Source organism: Mastigoproctus giganteus, chromosome 6, assembly GCF_048544385.1.
Source record: "Mastigoproctus giganteus isolate SK-2022 chromosome 6, ASM4854438v1, whole genome shotgun sequence".
In the NCBI taxonomy this organism is placed as follows: Eukaryota; Metazoa; Arthropoda; class Arachnida; order Uropygi; family Thelyphonidae; genus Mastigoproctus; species Mastigoproctus giganteus.
The window spans coordinates 228,554,666-228,568,926 of NC_143580.1; the positions used below are offsets into that span (position 1 = coordinate 228,554,666).

Below are 14,261 nucleotides of genomic sequence, written 5' to 3' on the forward strand. Positions count from 1 at the left end.
AAATTGCAAAGAGAGGAAGTCAAAGAGCTCCAAGTGACTAGTGGAATTGGGAGAACGGTAGAGACAACAGATGAATTTGACACAATGAGGTAGAGAGATTTTTAGCCAGAGAAGATCAAAGAGAGGAGATTCCAAATTGCCAAGTCTCTGCACAAGTACCACCTTTGAGGCAAAAGGAATCATACAGCGAATAATTTGGGCATCTGAGATGAGCAGTAGTTGAATCAACCGATAACTGAGATTCTGTCAGAAAAAGTACATGGGTTTGGCAGACTGCAAGTGGAAATGGACATCGTTGAGATTAGAATTGAGACCACGTATATTTGTGAAATGAATAAGGAAGTGTTTGGGAGGTTTAGATCTTTTCGCAGATAAGCTTGCTCTATTAGTTTGACAATTCATGGTGTATTCAATAGTAAGAAAAAGTGGGTGGGACATGCTATATGAAGTAATGAAATTTTTGGATATGGCGTACACGTGGCAAGAATATACCCAGATCCTTGACATAACGTGGCCTCGACAATGCTCCCCGCATACACACTACTCGGACTCCCTCCAGTCACTATCTGGCAGAGTAGAGGTAGCAAGATTATACACTAGCTGATCCGGAAGCCTCCTAGAGAGTTACCAATAGGTTCAGTCGGGTGTACTAACTAGCGGCCGGCCTGCAAACACCGTTTTAGAGTTGTACCCTCAAAATGTAAGGAATATTGGATCTTGCCACGATGTTCATCATAACCTCAAAAGTCATCAATCATACTGCATGATGGAAGAGATGGGGAAGGGTTAACCGGAACTTAGCTCTAGAGACTAAACATGGATTCCACCAGTTGATGAGAGTCATCTACCACCTAGTACTGCCTGGTGACATAGAGGGGCGGCATTCCTCCATGTAGTGTGGGCACCACACCTTGACCCCTGCTTACGTTGGTTCACACCTGGGTGGTCACCCACCATGTACTTGTGCATGGAGGTTATACCCAGGATTACTAACAGTCCCACCATTGTGAAGGTTCAAGCAGAGGATTTGGCTGTCACAGACCATCTGGTCTTCGCCAAAATTGGGTCCACTAGAATTGTGTGTCACCCAAATATCAGTTCCATCAGCGTTTTAGACTCCCAGGTAGCAAGTACAGCTTGTCTGGCATATCTGAGAGAATGTCTGTGATAACCTCAAAGACCAAGGATACGCTATCAATAACATTATACTCCAAATGTAGAAGGAATTCTTCAAAAAGAATCCCCTATGAATTGAATTTTTTTATTTCCATGTTGTTTTCATTTTGTTTGGTTTTCCAGCTTGGAGGTAATAAAATTGTATTTCCCACCATATAAAATGAAAACTCTCAAAAAATCACTCTGCATCTTATAAGGTGATGGGCATGGCTATCATAAACAAGCGTGTTGTTACGTCTTGTCTTGCCAATAATTTTAGAGTTTCTACCAGTATACCAGTAATTTTATAAAACTTGTTAAAATGTTAAAAATGTCCAAATAAATTAGCATTAAATATGACCTTTGGGAAAGAAAATGTTTGCAATCTGCTAAAGAACCATAATGAATATTTTTATTATGTAGCTGTAAGGAATGTTTTTGTGGTGTAGCTGTAGCCACTATATATATGCACACTTATTCAATGTTAACAGTAAATTTCAGATTACCAGTATCCTATTACAATGCATCAACAAAGAAAAGGCTGCTTACACAACTGGCTACAAATTACAAGTCATCAGTTAACACAAAAACAGAGCTGCAGGAAGACATTATGGGCTACCACCAACAGAGAAAGAAAGTGATCTGGGAGTGGTGGAAAGATAAACTCAGTATGGCAATCAAAAACAAGCATAACCTTTGTAGCAAAATGGGTGTGACTTCAGAAAGACTAGAATAGCTGGATGATAGAGCAGAGGAACTGTGGTATATTTGTGTCAACAAAAACAATCATTTTTGAGACAAAAGTCAAGGAAGCAGCAGAGGTATGGTACTTGATGATTTTGGTGGCACAACAAGTTGATGTTATAGATTTATGAAGCAAAATAGCTTAGCTATGAGGACATGAACAAAGATAACCCAAAAAATTCTGGAACAATATAAAAATCATATCCTGGAATTTCACAGATTTATAATTAATGCTAGAAAGCAACAAACTATGAGCTTAGCCAAATTGGTAATATGGATAAGTACCTTTAACATTTGATGTACCTTCAAATAGAAGTGTTAATGGTACAACTGTGCTGATGGGCGAAACTTCCACCTCTCCATGTATTCAAGAGAAAAACTCTGCCAAATAAAAAAATTCTACTAGGTATTTTTGTCCACATTCATCCCAATGTGTGGATGGATGAACATGGAGTCAAACCATGGCTGGAAAAAGTGCAGTCACAGCATTCTAGTGGACTTCCCAAGAAACCAGCCCTACTGGTATGGGACCAATTTTGTACACATAAAACAGAGTCCACAAAGAGGCAGGTGGAAAACTTAAAAAAGTAACTTGCTGTAATTCCAGGCAGACTTACTGGCCAACTACAACCACTGGATGTTTCTATCCACAAGTCTTTTAAAGCTGTTTCATGAAAGAAGAATAGACTAAATGGATGAAGACACCACAACACAACTTAACACCTACTGGTCGTATGAAGAGATCAGCAATTTCTCAGGTGTGCCAGTGGGTAAAAATTTCTTTGGATGCATTAAAGACCATGACAGTTGAAGTTGTTTAAGGAGTATGGCATCAGTAATAACTTTGATGGCACAGAAGATGATATTCTGTTTGATGTCATCTTCTTGTGGGACACTGGCCAAAATTTGGTAGCTCTGAAAATTAATCAAACACTTTATTCAAGAAAGTTCCACACTTTCTAGAATAAGATGTATTGTAATTTTACTATAAGCCTCCTTTTTTTTTTTTTTTGATAAAAAAAAAAGTCCACATCTAAACAATTCTTGTATTCCTGCTATATCAACAATTTCTGAATATTACATAAGATTAAAGTGACTGTCAACAAAAGCTCACATGGCTTAGTCAAACGGTTTGATTGATAGATGAAACCCACAAAGTAGAGATCTCTCACTGCTGAAAGAGTGGCCCCTCCGTAGCCAGGTGTGCAGGAGCAGCAGTGCGTAGCACACGCTTCTTGATTAGACTGGGGTTCGAGCCCGTGACTACCAAATACGGAGGAATGCGGAAAGGTCATGGAATGACCACCGCATATTCCGGAGCAATATGGTCTTAGTTGCTAATGCTCCAAATAACAAACAAACAAAGCTGAAAGAGCTGGTTGCTACTGACACCAGAGTGCACTACAAATGTTTTTGTTTTTTACCTTTTTTTTCTCTGTTTGGATTTTGCCAAGACACTGATATAACTTCACCCTAAGAAGGCTTTCAAATATTCAAAATTGTTGGAGAAATTTCAAAAAGTTCTCTTCAATCGAAGCTGTAGTTAACCGATCTCAGGCAAAAGAAGTACAGCCCCCACCATGAGTTATTCCGGATTTTTCAACCTGCATCCAAATCAGCCTGTAAAGGCATTTATGGAGACAAATACATGATAAAAATATGAGTGACAGCTCTGGTGCTACTGAAATAAAAATTTGAATTTGTGGGATATTAACAGACATCATCACAAGATCTCTTAGTGTAAAGCCACGAACTTTCCCACCACAAATGAAAGACCCAAATACAAATTGACCATTTACCTCCTCAGCTGTTTCTACATCTTGTAGCAAAGCTTCCATCTGCTGCCCAATTTCTGACACGAATTCTTGCACGTTAGGACGGGCTTCTTGGACATCACTAAGAAATGAAAACATCTCATCCAGATCCAAACATTCAGAAGCTTCTTGAGCTTTCTTGACATTATGTTCAACCAAAGAAGTAATAGCTGCTAACTCCTTCTGTGTAGCACTACAAATGAGAATTAATAGCAATTAGCACAAATTAAAATTCTAATTTTGTTTCTTTGATAAATCCACATACTTCTGATTTATGGAAATATTATTATTATTATTCAAATATGGTAAAATTTCATTACAATGCTATTTAAATATTTAAAAAATATATTTTACCCTAACAAAAAAATTAACAAATCATTTCCATTCTAATATTTTGTCGGTTCTAGGTTGCTGAGAGAAATTAACACATTAATAGTAATTGTGCTAATTAATATTAATAGCTAATCTCAGAGTTTAACATACTGTTAAACTTTAAGATCTGTTGTAATGTAGAGCAATGCAAAAAAAATTATCATATGAAAATAAACTTTATTATGAAATGCATTGCAAACATTTTGAACACCCACACTGAGTAATGTGCTGTTTTTTTTTTTTTTTTTTTTTTTAAGAATAAGCAAGGCAACTTAAGACTACACTGTTGTGTTGTATTAATCAGTAGAATCTCACTGCTGGGCAAAGGCCTCCCCAACTTTCTCCAATCTTCTCAGTTCAATGCCAGTCTTGTCCATGTGGGGCCTATAAGGGATGTTAACTTATCTCTCTACCTGGTTTTCAGTTTTCCTCTATTTCTTTTTCCTTCTCTTGGTAACCAAAGAGTTGTGAGCTTATCCCATGAGTCCTCTTGTTTCCTTGCAAGATGTCCTGCCCACTTCCATTTTAAGGACTTGGATGTCTTGATGGCATCATTGATTTTAGTTTTTTGTCTGACAGAAGTAGATTTTATTCTGTCTTTTTTGGTTATACCCAGCATACTTCTTTCAAAAACCATGTTTGGGCTGCGTATGTTAGAGCGGATAGTATGATTATATTGTATAACTTCCCTTTTAAGCTGATAGGCAAATCTCCTTTCATCCATTCTTTCATACTCCAATAACTTCTCCAAGAGTTGTTGATTCTGGATTCTATTTCTTTCTACATTTTATTGGTGAAGGATACTATTTGGCCTAGATAATTGAACTGCTCTTTGTAGTTTAATGATTTGAATCCAATGTTGATGAGTGTGGTCATTCATTCCAATTGTGCTTTGGTTATTCGTTCCAATTGTGCTTTGGTAATTCGTTCCAATTGTGCTTTGGTAATTCGTTCCAATTGTGAATTGCTTTTAGAGAAGAGGGCTAGGTCATCTGCGAAATGGAGGTTGGTTAGTTGCTTGCCTAAGACGTTTATGCTAGTATCACTCCAGTCTAATTTTCTGAATACCATCTCTAGTACTGACGTGAAGAGCTTTTTTGCTATTGAGTCACCTTGTTTTACTCCCCTTTCTATTTTGAATTTAGGTCCTGTTCGTTCAAGCTTGATGGCTGCATTGCTGTTGCTGTAGATATTTTGGAGTAGTCTGATGTACTTGTATTCTATTCCTTGTTTTTGCAAGGCTATCATAAGAGGTTGTGTTCAATTGAGTTGAATGCCTTTTGAAAGTCTATGAAAGCTATGTAGAGTGGTAGATTATATTCTTGATACTTTTTGATGACCTAGTTAATGGCGTGAAGATGGTTCAGAAGTTTTCCTGAACCCTACTTGATCATATGGTTTGTTCTCGTCAAGTTGATTGGAGATTCTGTTTTGGATAATTCTAATGAATATTTTGTAATTACGTGGTATCAGACTTATTGGTCTGTAATTATTTATATCTGGCTTTACTCCTTTTTGTGAATTAAAATTCTCTTACCTGAACTTCTCAAATTATATAATAGTATGCTTTGATACTATCTGTTGACAGCATACTATTATATAATTTGAGAAGTTCAGGTAAGAGAATTCTAATCCAGTTTTAAAGAGTTCAACTGGTAGCTGATCTCCTCCAGGTGCCTTACCATTTTTCATCTGTCTTACTGCCTGTTCTATTTCACTTTTTGTGATTTCTGGAATATTATGCTCAGCAGGATTGTGTAATTGGATATCTTCACTTCAGTTTACATTTAGGTTGCTAGTATACAGTTCTGTATAGAACCATGTTGCTATACTAAGGATTTCAGATCTCTTTGTTGCTATTTGTCCCGATTTATTTTCAAGGGATGGGATCCAGAATTTGCCATTGTTGATTCCATTTCTTGAGATCTTCAGGGAAGTATTATTAACTTAGACTATGCAAGTATCAGTAATTGCATCTATATATCCGTGGTTGGTTTGCCTGCTTTTAAAGATGAAAAATTTAAGTTTTTGAGAGAAAAACAACCAACTCTTAACATAAAGACCATAAATATGATTGACTGTTTACTTTCTCAGCTTTTTAACATATTGTAGCAAAGCTTCCATCTGCTGCCCAATTTCTGACATAAATTCTTGAACATTAGGATGAATTTCTTGGACATCTCATCCAGATCCAAGCATTCAGAAGCTTCTTGAGCTTTCTTGACATTATGCACAACCTCAACAAATGGGAACTGAATACTGGCCTTCTCTGAATGGCATGCAAAACTAACAGTCACAACCACTTTGACAGCTGAGAAAATGATAGTATGGTGCCAATCATTAATAGTGGACTTTCTACATAATTAATAATGGTTTTGTAAACTGCTCATTACTCATGTCTTAACAGCAGGCTCAACAAGCCATTCAAAATTTAACAACAGACTTACAATAGTCTGACCAATTATGTGGATGGAAATTGTTTGGTATAATCACTTTTAGTTTATGACAACTACACCCTGCCTGTAGCAAGCTGAAAATTAACTTCTGAATTCATGTGAGCAATTTCAGGTTTTCAATCCACACAACATCAAATAGGTCCATGAATAAGTCTGTCTATTATTAGCATAAGAACTGGCGCACTATGACTGTTCCATTTGATGAGCCAAAAAAGCCTCTTCAATCAACTTCTGAATGTGTAGTACTTCTGATTCACAACGTTTCAAAAATGTTTCTTTTGTAAATAACTGAGATATTAGAAGTAGTTTCAAACCATGGATGAACAGTATAACAAGGAGTCAGAGAGCTGTCAAGTAAGTGATATAAGGATCACAGAGAAAAGTCTATCAGAAAAGCTACTCAGGGGTGAGGGAAGGTATGGCAATTGAGGTAAAAACAGTATGAATTCTATTTTGCTAAAAAAAAAAAAGGCTGCATATGAATATACCAATTCACTGGTAATGTTAATGATATGCTCATCAGTCTCTGAGAATGAGTCTCCTTATACTGGAGAAGCATTAATCTCCCCAATCTCCAGGTGTGAAAGAGGTCATAAGAATCTATAGACAGGGAATTTAACTTTTGTGGTAGGTGATTATGTTTACCAGTTAACCTTGAATCACCCTGTGCACCACAATCAAAAAATATTTCATGTATGTCCTCCTCAAGCATATTCATTCCATAGAATTCTACAAAAGAAAAATGCCAAAATGAAAAGAGAGGTTACGGGTTAATTGAGCAAAAGAAAAAAAAAAAAAAGAGCTCAGAAATGATAACAATTCTCAGTGAACTTAGTTAAAAAAAAAAACAATCACATAATCAATACCACAAAAACACTTACCCACTTTCCTGTTCCAATTGCCGGCTGCACAAATAAAAGCATTATACTTTAAACATACAGACTTAAGGGATTTTAGAAGAAATTAAATATTCAACTTCAATAAAACTAATTCATATTTTTATAAACACAGCTTAAAAAAGCTGGAATTAAGTAATCAGTGGAATTAGTTATAGGCACAAACATATATATATATATATATATATATAATAAACTGAGATGTGAAATGAAATTTTAAGCAATGCCAGTATATGCAAGGAAGCCATACCATCAACATAATAAGAACATTGCATCTTCTAAAAAGAAAATTAATTAAATTTAATTAAGTAAAACTATTAAATCAAAGTCTTGGAAAACTAAGCAACCACAATTTCTGATGGTTGCTTAATTTTACAGGTCTTAAATCTGCATTAAATCCTGGAGGGGAAAGGCCCCGGTTTCAAGTTTTGGTTAGTCTCTTGTTAATACAGGTAATACATTAAAAGGTATAATGCTGTTTTTATCATAGAATCTGTTGTCATCTTTACCAAGCTGAGTCATCCGCATGTTTTTTTTTTTTTGCTCATGCCATTGTGCATCCCCCGGGGTCCCGTCTTTCTAAATGAAGTGCTTAAAACTTTAAATGGGTTGAGTAAAGTAAATGCTGATGCCAATGGCATCCTTATTCTATCTTAGATAAGACACGTGCACGCGCGCACACACACTGAAAAAGGATAGTTGTAGGATCTATGAAATTTACCTTCATCTGGAGAGTAACTGATTGTTGGAAGAAACTTCTATTTGGCATTGTGGAAGTGGGTGGTATTTTGAATAAATTTAAGGGATGAGCAAATAAGGGTTTTTTTTTTAATGGCTGATGATGTATAAGTTTGCTTCTTTACATCATCATCATCACTAATCATCACTACTATTACTAATTCTTATAAAGAGAGTGGTGGAGAGCCTACTTCTCTTGAAAACTCTTTCTGCTTAGTTTCATTCACGTAATCTTCACATTTCTTAAATTTGATGGCATGTGTAACACATTAAATTATTTTTATGTTTTGATAAAAACTGATTTGTTTAATTAGTTTACTATTCAATCCTTCCCTCATTATAGTTGAAGTCTATTCTACATTTGGTCACTTATCCTTTAAACAGCACTAGAAATAAACTTAATTCAATTCATATTAACTTTGATTATGCAGGTTGTCGATTTTGCAATTGATTCTTTTTTTTTTAAATTTTGATATGATTTCACTTTAGCTTGTAATAGGGTCTCATTATCAGTGAAAACTTTATCTCACAAAGGTCTTTAATAGGGCCCTTAATTTGATAACATAAGTTTCATGTGACAAAGTGTATTTTTTTGTTGAATGCAAAAGGGATTAGGTGACATGAGAGACTCAGTATCATATAACTCAGATCTACTTAGACACTTAAGAATTGGACATACTTAGTTAGGGCTCTAGTATTTAATATGATTTAATACTCTGGTTTTATAACTGTGTGGGTATGAAACAAAGTTCACGTTATGTTAGTGGCACAGCTTTCCCGCATACATTGGTACCATCTAAAATTTCATTCACATCTCAGTTAATAAGTTCATTAAGCTTTCTTTACTACCCTTATTGTTTCCTGATGATAAGATTCCACATGGAATCTAGAAAAACATTGCCAAATTACTTAAGTAGGATTTCTATGTTGGAGTAAGGGATACAGGCATGCACTCTATTGTAATTTCTGTAATTATATATTTAACACAAATTCTACTCAAAAGTAATTCATGTGATATTTTAGTGCTCCATATGTGTACAGTTTTTTTTTTTAAATTGAACATTTCACTCCCCCACTTGTTGAAGTACTCCTGCATCATGCCTTTTTTGCCTTATGTCAGGTTCTGTGTTTTTTATTCTAGTACCAAGGTAACTGAAGCTATGAAACACTGCTAAGAACACATCTATAAAGAGGCTTCTTTGAAAGAAACTTCATATGCAACTTTTCTTTAAAAAGTTTTTTTTGTTTGCATTTCATAATGCTCCTGACAAGAACTACAAAACATTGCACCACTTTATTATGTTGTATAACTCATTTTATAAAAGAAATCCTCCCAGCTGGTGACATTTATCCAAGTGTAGGGATCAAAAGTTTACTTTTTCATCTGCTGGCAGATCACTTGCCTTTTGGAAGATCTCTGAGCAGAAAAGAAAAAAAAAAAAAAAAAATACTGCTGATGTACTCAATGGTATTATCTGATGTACCAGAGCAGTATCATTAAATAATGTGCACTGTGCCAATCTCATCCTGGTGGCAGTTTCTTGAAAGAAAAGATTTTTTTCTCTCTCCATACATTAGATTTTCTTTCTTATACAGTTGGGTTAGAAAATATTCTGCATGCAGCATTGGAAGTTTAATACACTGAATATATAAAATTATGCTTAAATAATTCCAAGTGAATTCTTAACTAACATGAATCAAATCTAAATGTTTTAAAACTATGCTGAAGAATTTTTTCCTCACTATAAAAACTTCACATATAGTAAAATGTAATCATACACAAAAGTCTCTAATAAAAATAACATACATAATGCTTTCTTCCAAAGCCTTCCTTTCTTGTTCTTCCATTTGCATTTTCTCAGCTTCCAGCCTTTTTCTTTCTTCCTCCTCTTCCTCTTTTCTGCGCATTTCTTCTTCAACCCTTCTCATTTCTCTAAGAGCAGTTGCAACTTCCCTTGCAAACATACCTCTGACGTAAGCCTGACATATTAAAAAAAAATCAGCTGATGTTAGTAAAAAAATACTAAAATTGTTATATTACAAATATACATATATATATATATTTTTCTAAACTTTTGAAACAATTGCTGAAGGCCATAGCACCTATGCGCATCATCATGGTCATATATGTGATGACATATATGCATTTTCCATTTTGTTTGCATTTTCCACTTGTTTGGGCATGCACATTCCGTCAGTCTGCAGAAGTTGGGAAAGATACATGTGTGTATTATTCATCAGATTGAGTTTTGTATAATAAATACCAGAATAGCACAATATGAAGAACAATGAAATAATGACCTGTTCAGAAAATCAAAATCTGCATTAATTCTTCTATAAGATAACTCTGTGGCACATGGTGCCATGTGAACCACACACACATAAATGATCCATATTCACATCTTCAATAATAATAGCATCCTTGCATGTGCATTATAAAAACAACTAATTCCAACAAAGAGTACATAAACCTTTTCCAAATTCCACAAATTGATTAAGCACATATGCTTGAACTATTGACTGCATATATCTGTACATGTCATTGCTTACCCAGACGTGATGATGATGAACAAGTACATCATCTCTGACTACTATGTAAATCCCAATCCAAACTACTGATAGCAGACAAAAAAAAAGTGAGTTTTATTTGTCTAGTAATGAAGAAATTATACATGAATATAAAAATTAAAAGTTAATGAGTATGGTTATAAGAAAAGCAGAGCATTTCAGGGTATAGTGTGTGTTTATGTTTAAAGAAGACTGTAGTGAAACAGTTTCAATTAGCTTACACTGTGACAGTACATGGAATGAAGCAGTTTTTCTCATATTCAGGCTCGATATAACAGCTGTGACATTTTCAGTGTAAAAATTACTGACCTTTTCTATTGTTCTTTCCAAATTTAGCCTTGGTGTAGAAATTTTAAATATTCTGGAGCAGAGAGGAGGGGATGACAGATCATAGTAGTTTTCCTGATTCCTGTTATTAAGCACCCTGCCAAGTTCTGTATCATCTGCAATTTTGGACATTAAGTATATGCCTTCATCAATATTGTTAATAAATAATGGAACCAACAATCTGGCCAGCACTGAATCCTGAGAGATTCCACTAGTCCATGAGGAGCAGTGCCCACTGATAACCATTCACTGTCTTCTGCTACTCAAATATCCCTTTATCCATTATCGACAGCAGTAACTTGCCTCTAATGCCACACTGCTCCAATACATATTTGTACAGGGTGTTTCGAAAGTGATGGTCAATAATTTAAGGGTGAACTGTACAGACTACAACATGCAAAAAGAACGTGGTAAACTTCGGTCCTTAAGTGAATCGTTTTTCAAGATATTGCACATTTCTAGTTGGGATTCACCACTGACAAGGTGAACTGTATAGAGTTGGGATCCACCAATGATTTGTTTCCCCCCTCTCTCAATGCTCTGAGACTTAGCAGGTATACTAGTACTTGTCAAAGGATAGTCAACATGGAAAGAGGTTACAGCAACAAAGCGTATGCACTTCATGTATGGTAAAGTCAACGGCAGTGCACTCGAGACTGCTGCTGTTGTTGTTATTTGGTTTTTAGGAGCATTAGCAACTAAGGCCATATTGCTCCGGGATATGCAGTGGTCATTCCCAGACCTTTCCGCATCCTCCGTATTTGGTGGTGACGGGCTCGAACCCCGGTCTAATCAAGAAGCGTGTGCTACGCACTGCTGCTCCTTCCCACCTGGCTACGGAGGCACCACTCGAGACTGCATGTTTTTATCCAAGAAGCATTTCCCTGCTGAAGGCAGCCCAACAGACACACATTCATCAGGGTACATCAACGCCTTAGAGAACATGGGCATTTCACACATGTAGTACAAGCAAGTAGGCCCAGAAGCATTACACCTGATGTTGAGGAAAGGGTGTTAGAAAGAACATCCTGTAACAAGTAATGTCTGTAAAATCCTGTGGTGTTGAAACCAAAAATTAAAAATGTATTATCTTATGTTTAATGAAACCACCCATAGCAAAGGATTCACAGCTTTTTGCTAAACTAGTGCTCCCATAGTCAGTGGTGGATCTTAACAGAAATTGTGGCCCGATGTTCACTGGGACTTTTTTGTTTATTTTAATTTATACTTTTCACCTTTAAATTATTGACCATACTGACCATCATTTTTGAAACACCCTGTATAGCAGTCTTTCATGTGGAAGCTGAAAATCTTTTCTGAAATCTAAGTATATGATGTTAAAATTATTGTTTGCATCCAATTCCTCTGTTACTGCTAATCAGTTTGGTCAGACAAAATCTCCCCTAACAAATCTGTGACGCAATTTCATTGCTGTCAAGATGATCCTACATTACTTCTTTAACCAATGACTCCATTATTTTTCCCGGTAAACTATCTGAATTCCAAAAAATTCCAAAAATGTAATCTACCCTTTTTTAAAAAAAATAAAAATTTAATCAAGCAAGTTAAATTTTTTTTTTCAAAATTTAATCAAGACAAGTTCAATTTTTAATTTACTTATTAATACACTTAGTGAGTATTAACACAATAAGAGGTCTTAGTGTGTTAATAGTCACTTAGAATTTACTTACTTACAAGACAATATCTGTAATAAAAAGAAGGCCTCTTTCATTCAGTATTGTTTTAAATTAGTGTCATTAAAGAACAGTTTTTTTACACACACACTTCCTGTTTTTTTTAATAATCTCTAAATAATATAGGAATAAAAGAACAATTACCTGAATAGTAATAGCTGCTCTTCTCATGTGCAGGAAATGAATTCGTTTCCAGTGGCCACGAAAGTAGCGTTGAATGGTAACTGCTGCTTGCCGGTGATATTTGAAAACTAAGCAAGAAATTTCTATATTTCTAAATTTCTATATAATTGCATACACACCAAACAAATTACAATATATCTTCAAAATGAAGTAAAAAAATAATTTAACTTTAGTTAGACAAAGAAATATTTTGTATTTATTCAGAAATAAAATTGGTGCCTTTAATTTTATGGGTATGTTCTTGTCAAATTAAGGCTACTACCAAGAGGTCACCCATCAGTTCTGTAGGAATAGACTTAGTGATGCAAGGTCTTGAAATTAAGATTTTAGTTTGCCCCTCTGTACCTCTGTCTTCTTGATATCACTATGGTGATAACAAATTTGCCTAAAAATTTACCCAGACGACCGGGCTAGCCAGGTGGGTAAAGCGCCTGCCTGGCAAACCCAAAGGTCGCGGGTTCGAATCTCGCCTCGGGCTTGGTTCAAAGTACTGCAAAAACCTTGGGAGGTGCATTATGGCCACAGAAGCCGATGCGCCAACAACTACCAAAAAAAAAAAAAAAAAAAAATTCCCCACTGGCTGAACATCATATCTGGAGTACGGGACAAACACTCAATCCTAATCGAGTTTATGTGATAGACTTTACTCATCAGCCACATCATTACCATTAATTAGAACCACTATATCAGCACCACCTGTGCTTGCTTCAACCATAACTCAGGCCCAGCCTTCATATCAATCCTGTTTATGAACAAGTCATAACTCAGAAGGATAGCAGATGGCATCATAGGACATTTCAATTAATAGTTACCGGATAGTCACAAGATCCTGCCATGGTGCTCTAGTGCCCTTCATTCATTTACTTCATAGCACTGCTTTACAATTTTATGGTTGAAAAGACATTTATTCCTGTTTTCATCTTTCTTTTGTCTTGCTTTTAAATCAATAGCTTTATGTGTAAATATACATTATTATTATTATTATTTGTGGGTTAACGTTTTATGTAAAGAAGATTATGATGTCATTTATCCCCAACCCAGAAGGCCTCTTTCATTCAGTATTAATATCAGTCATGTGGTTGCGCAAGTAAAATCCAAGCGTTTGGTACAATAACACAAAAAACAAAACCTATGTATTCAGTCCTCAAGTAAAGCACATAGGTAAGCTGATCCATCTGACCTTTGAATTTCCCCCAAGCTGTCTGCCTCAACTACCCATGGCAACTTATTCCAATAATTAACAACTTGTAAGTTTCTTTTAACTTGCTAAAAGAAAACTTCCAATGATCCAGGCGAATTATCGCCTGGATCATT

The 14,261-nt window shown here is 35.5% G+C and overlaps 1 protein-coding gene across 4 annotated transcripts in view; it reads right to left on the reverse strand.

Moving 5' to 3' along the window:
* Nucleotides 1–14,261, reverse strand: part of Myo81F (unconventional myosin 81F) — a 326,469-nt gene that overhangs the window by 135,982 nt on the left and 176,226 nt on the right. For 3 of the 4 annotated variants that reach the window (XM_090376766.1, XM_090376763.1, XM_090376762.1), the window contains 4 exons: nt 12,909–13,015; nt 9,983–10,155; nt 7,423–7,446; nt 3,699–3,906 (listed from right to left, as the gene is read on the reverse strand). In XM_090376766.1, coding sequence (XP_090232892.1) covers nt 3,699–3,906; nt 7,423–7,446; nt 9,983–10,155; nt 12,909–13,015 — 512 coding nt within the window. The remainder of the gene's footprint in view (nt 1–3,698; nt 3,907–7,422; nt 7,447–9,982; nt 10,156–12,908; nt 13,016–14,261) is intronic. The other variant, XM_090376764.1, reaches the window with a different exon arrangement.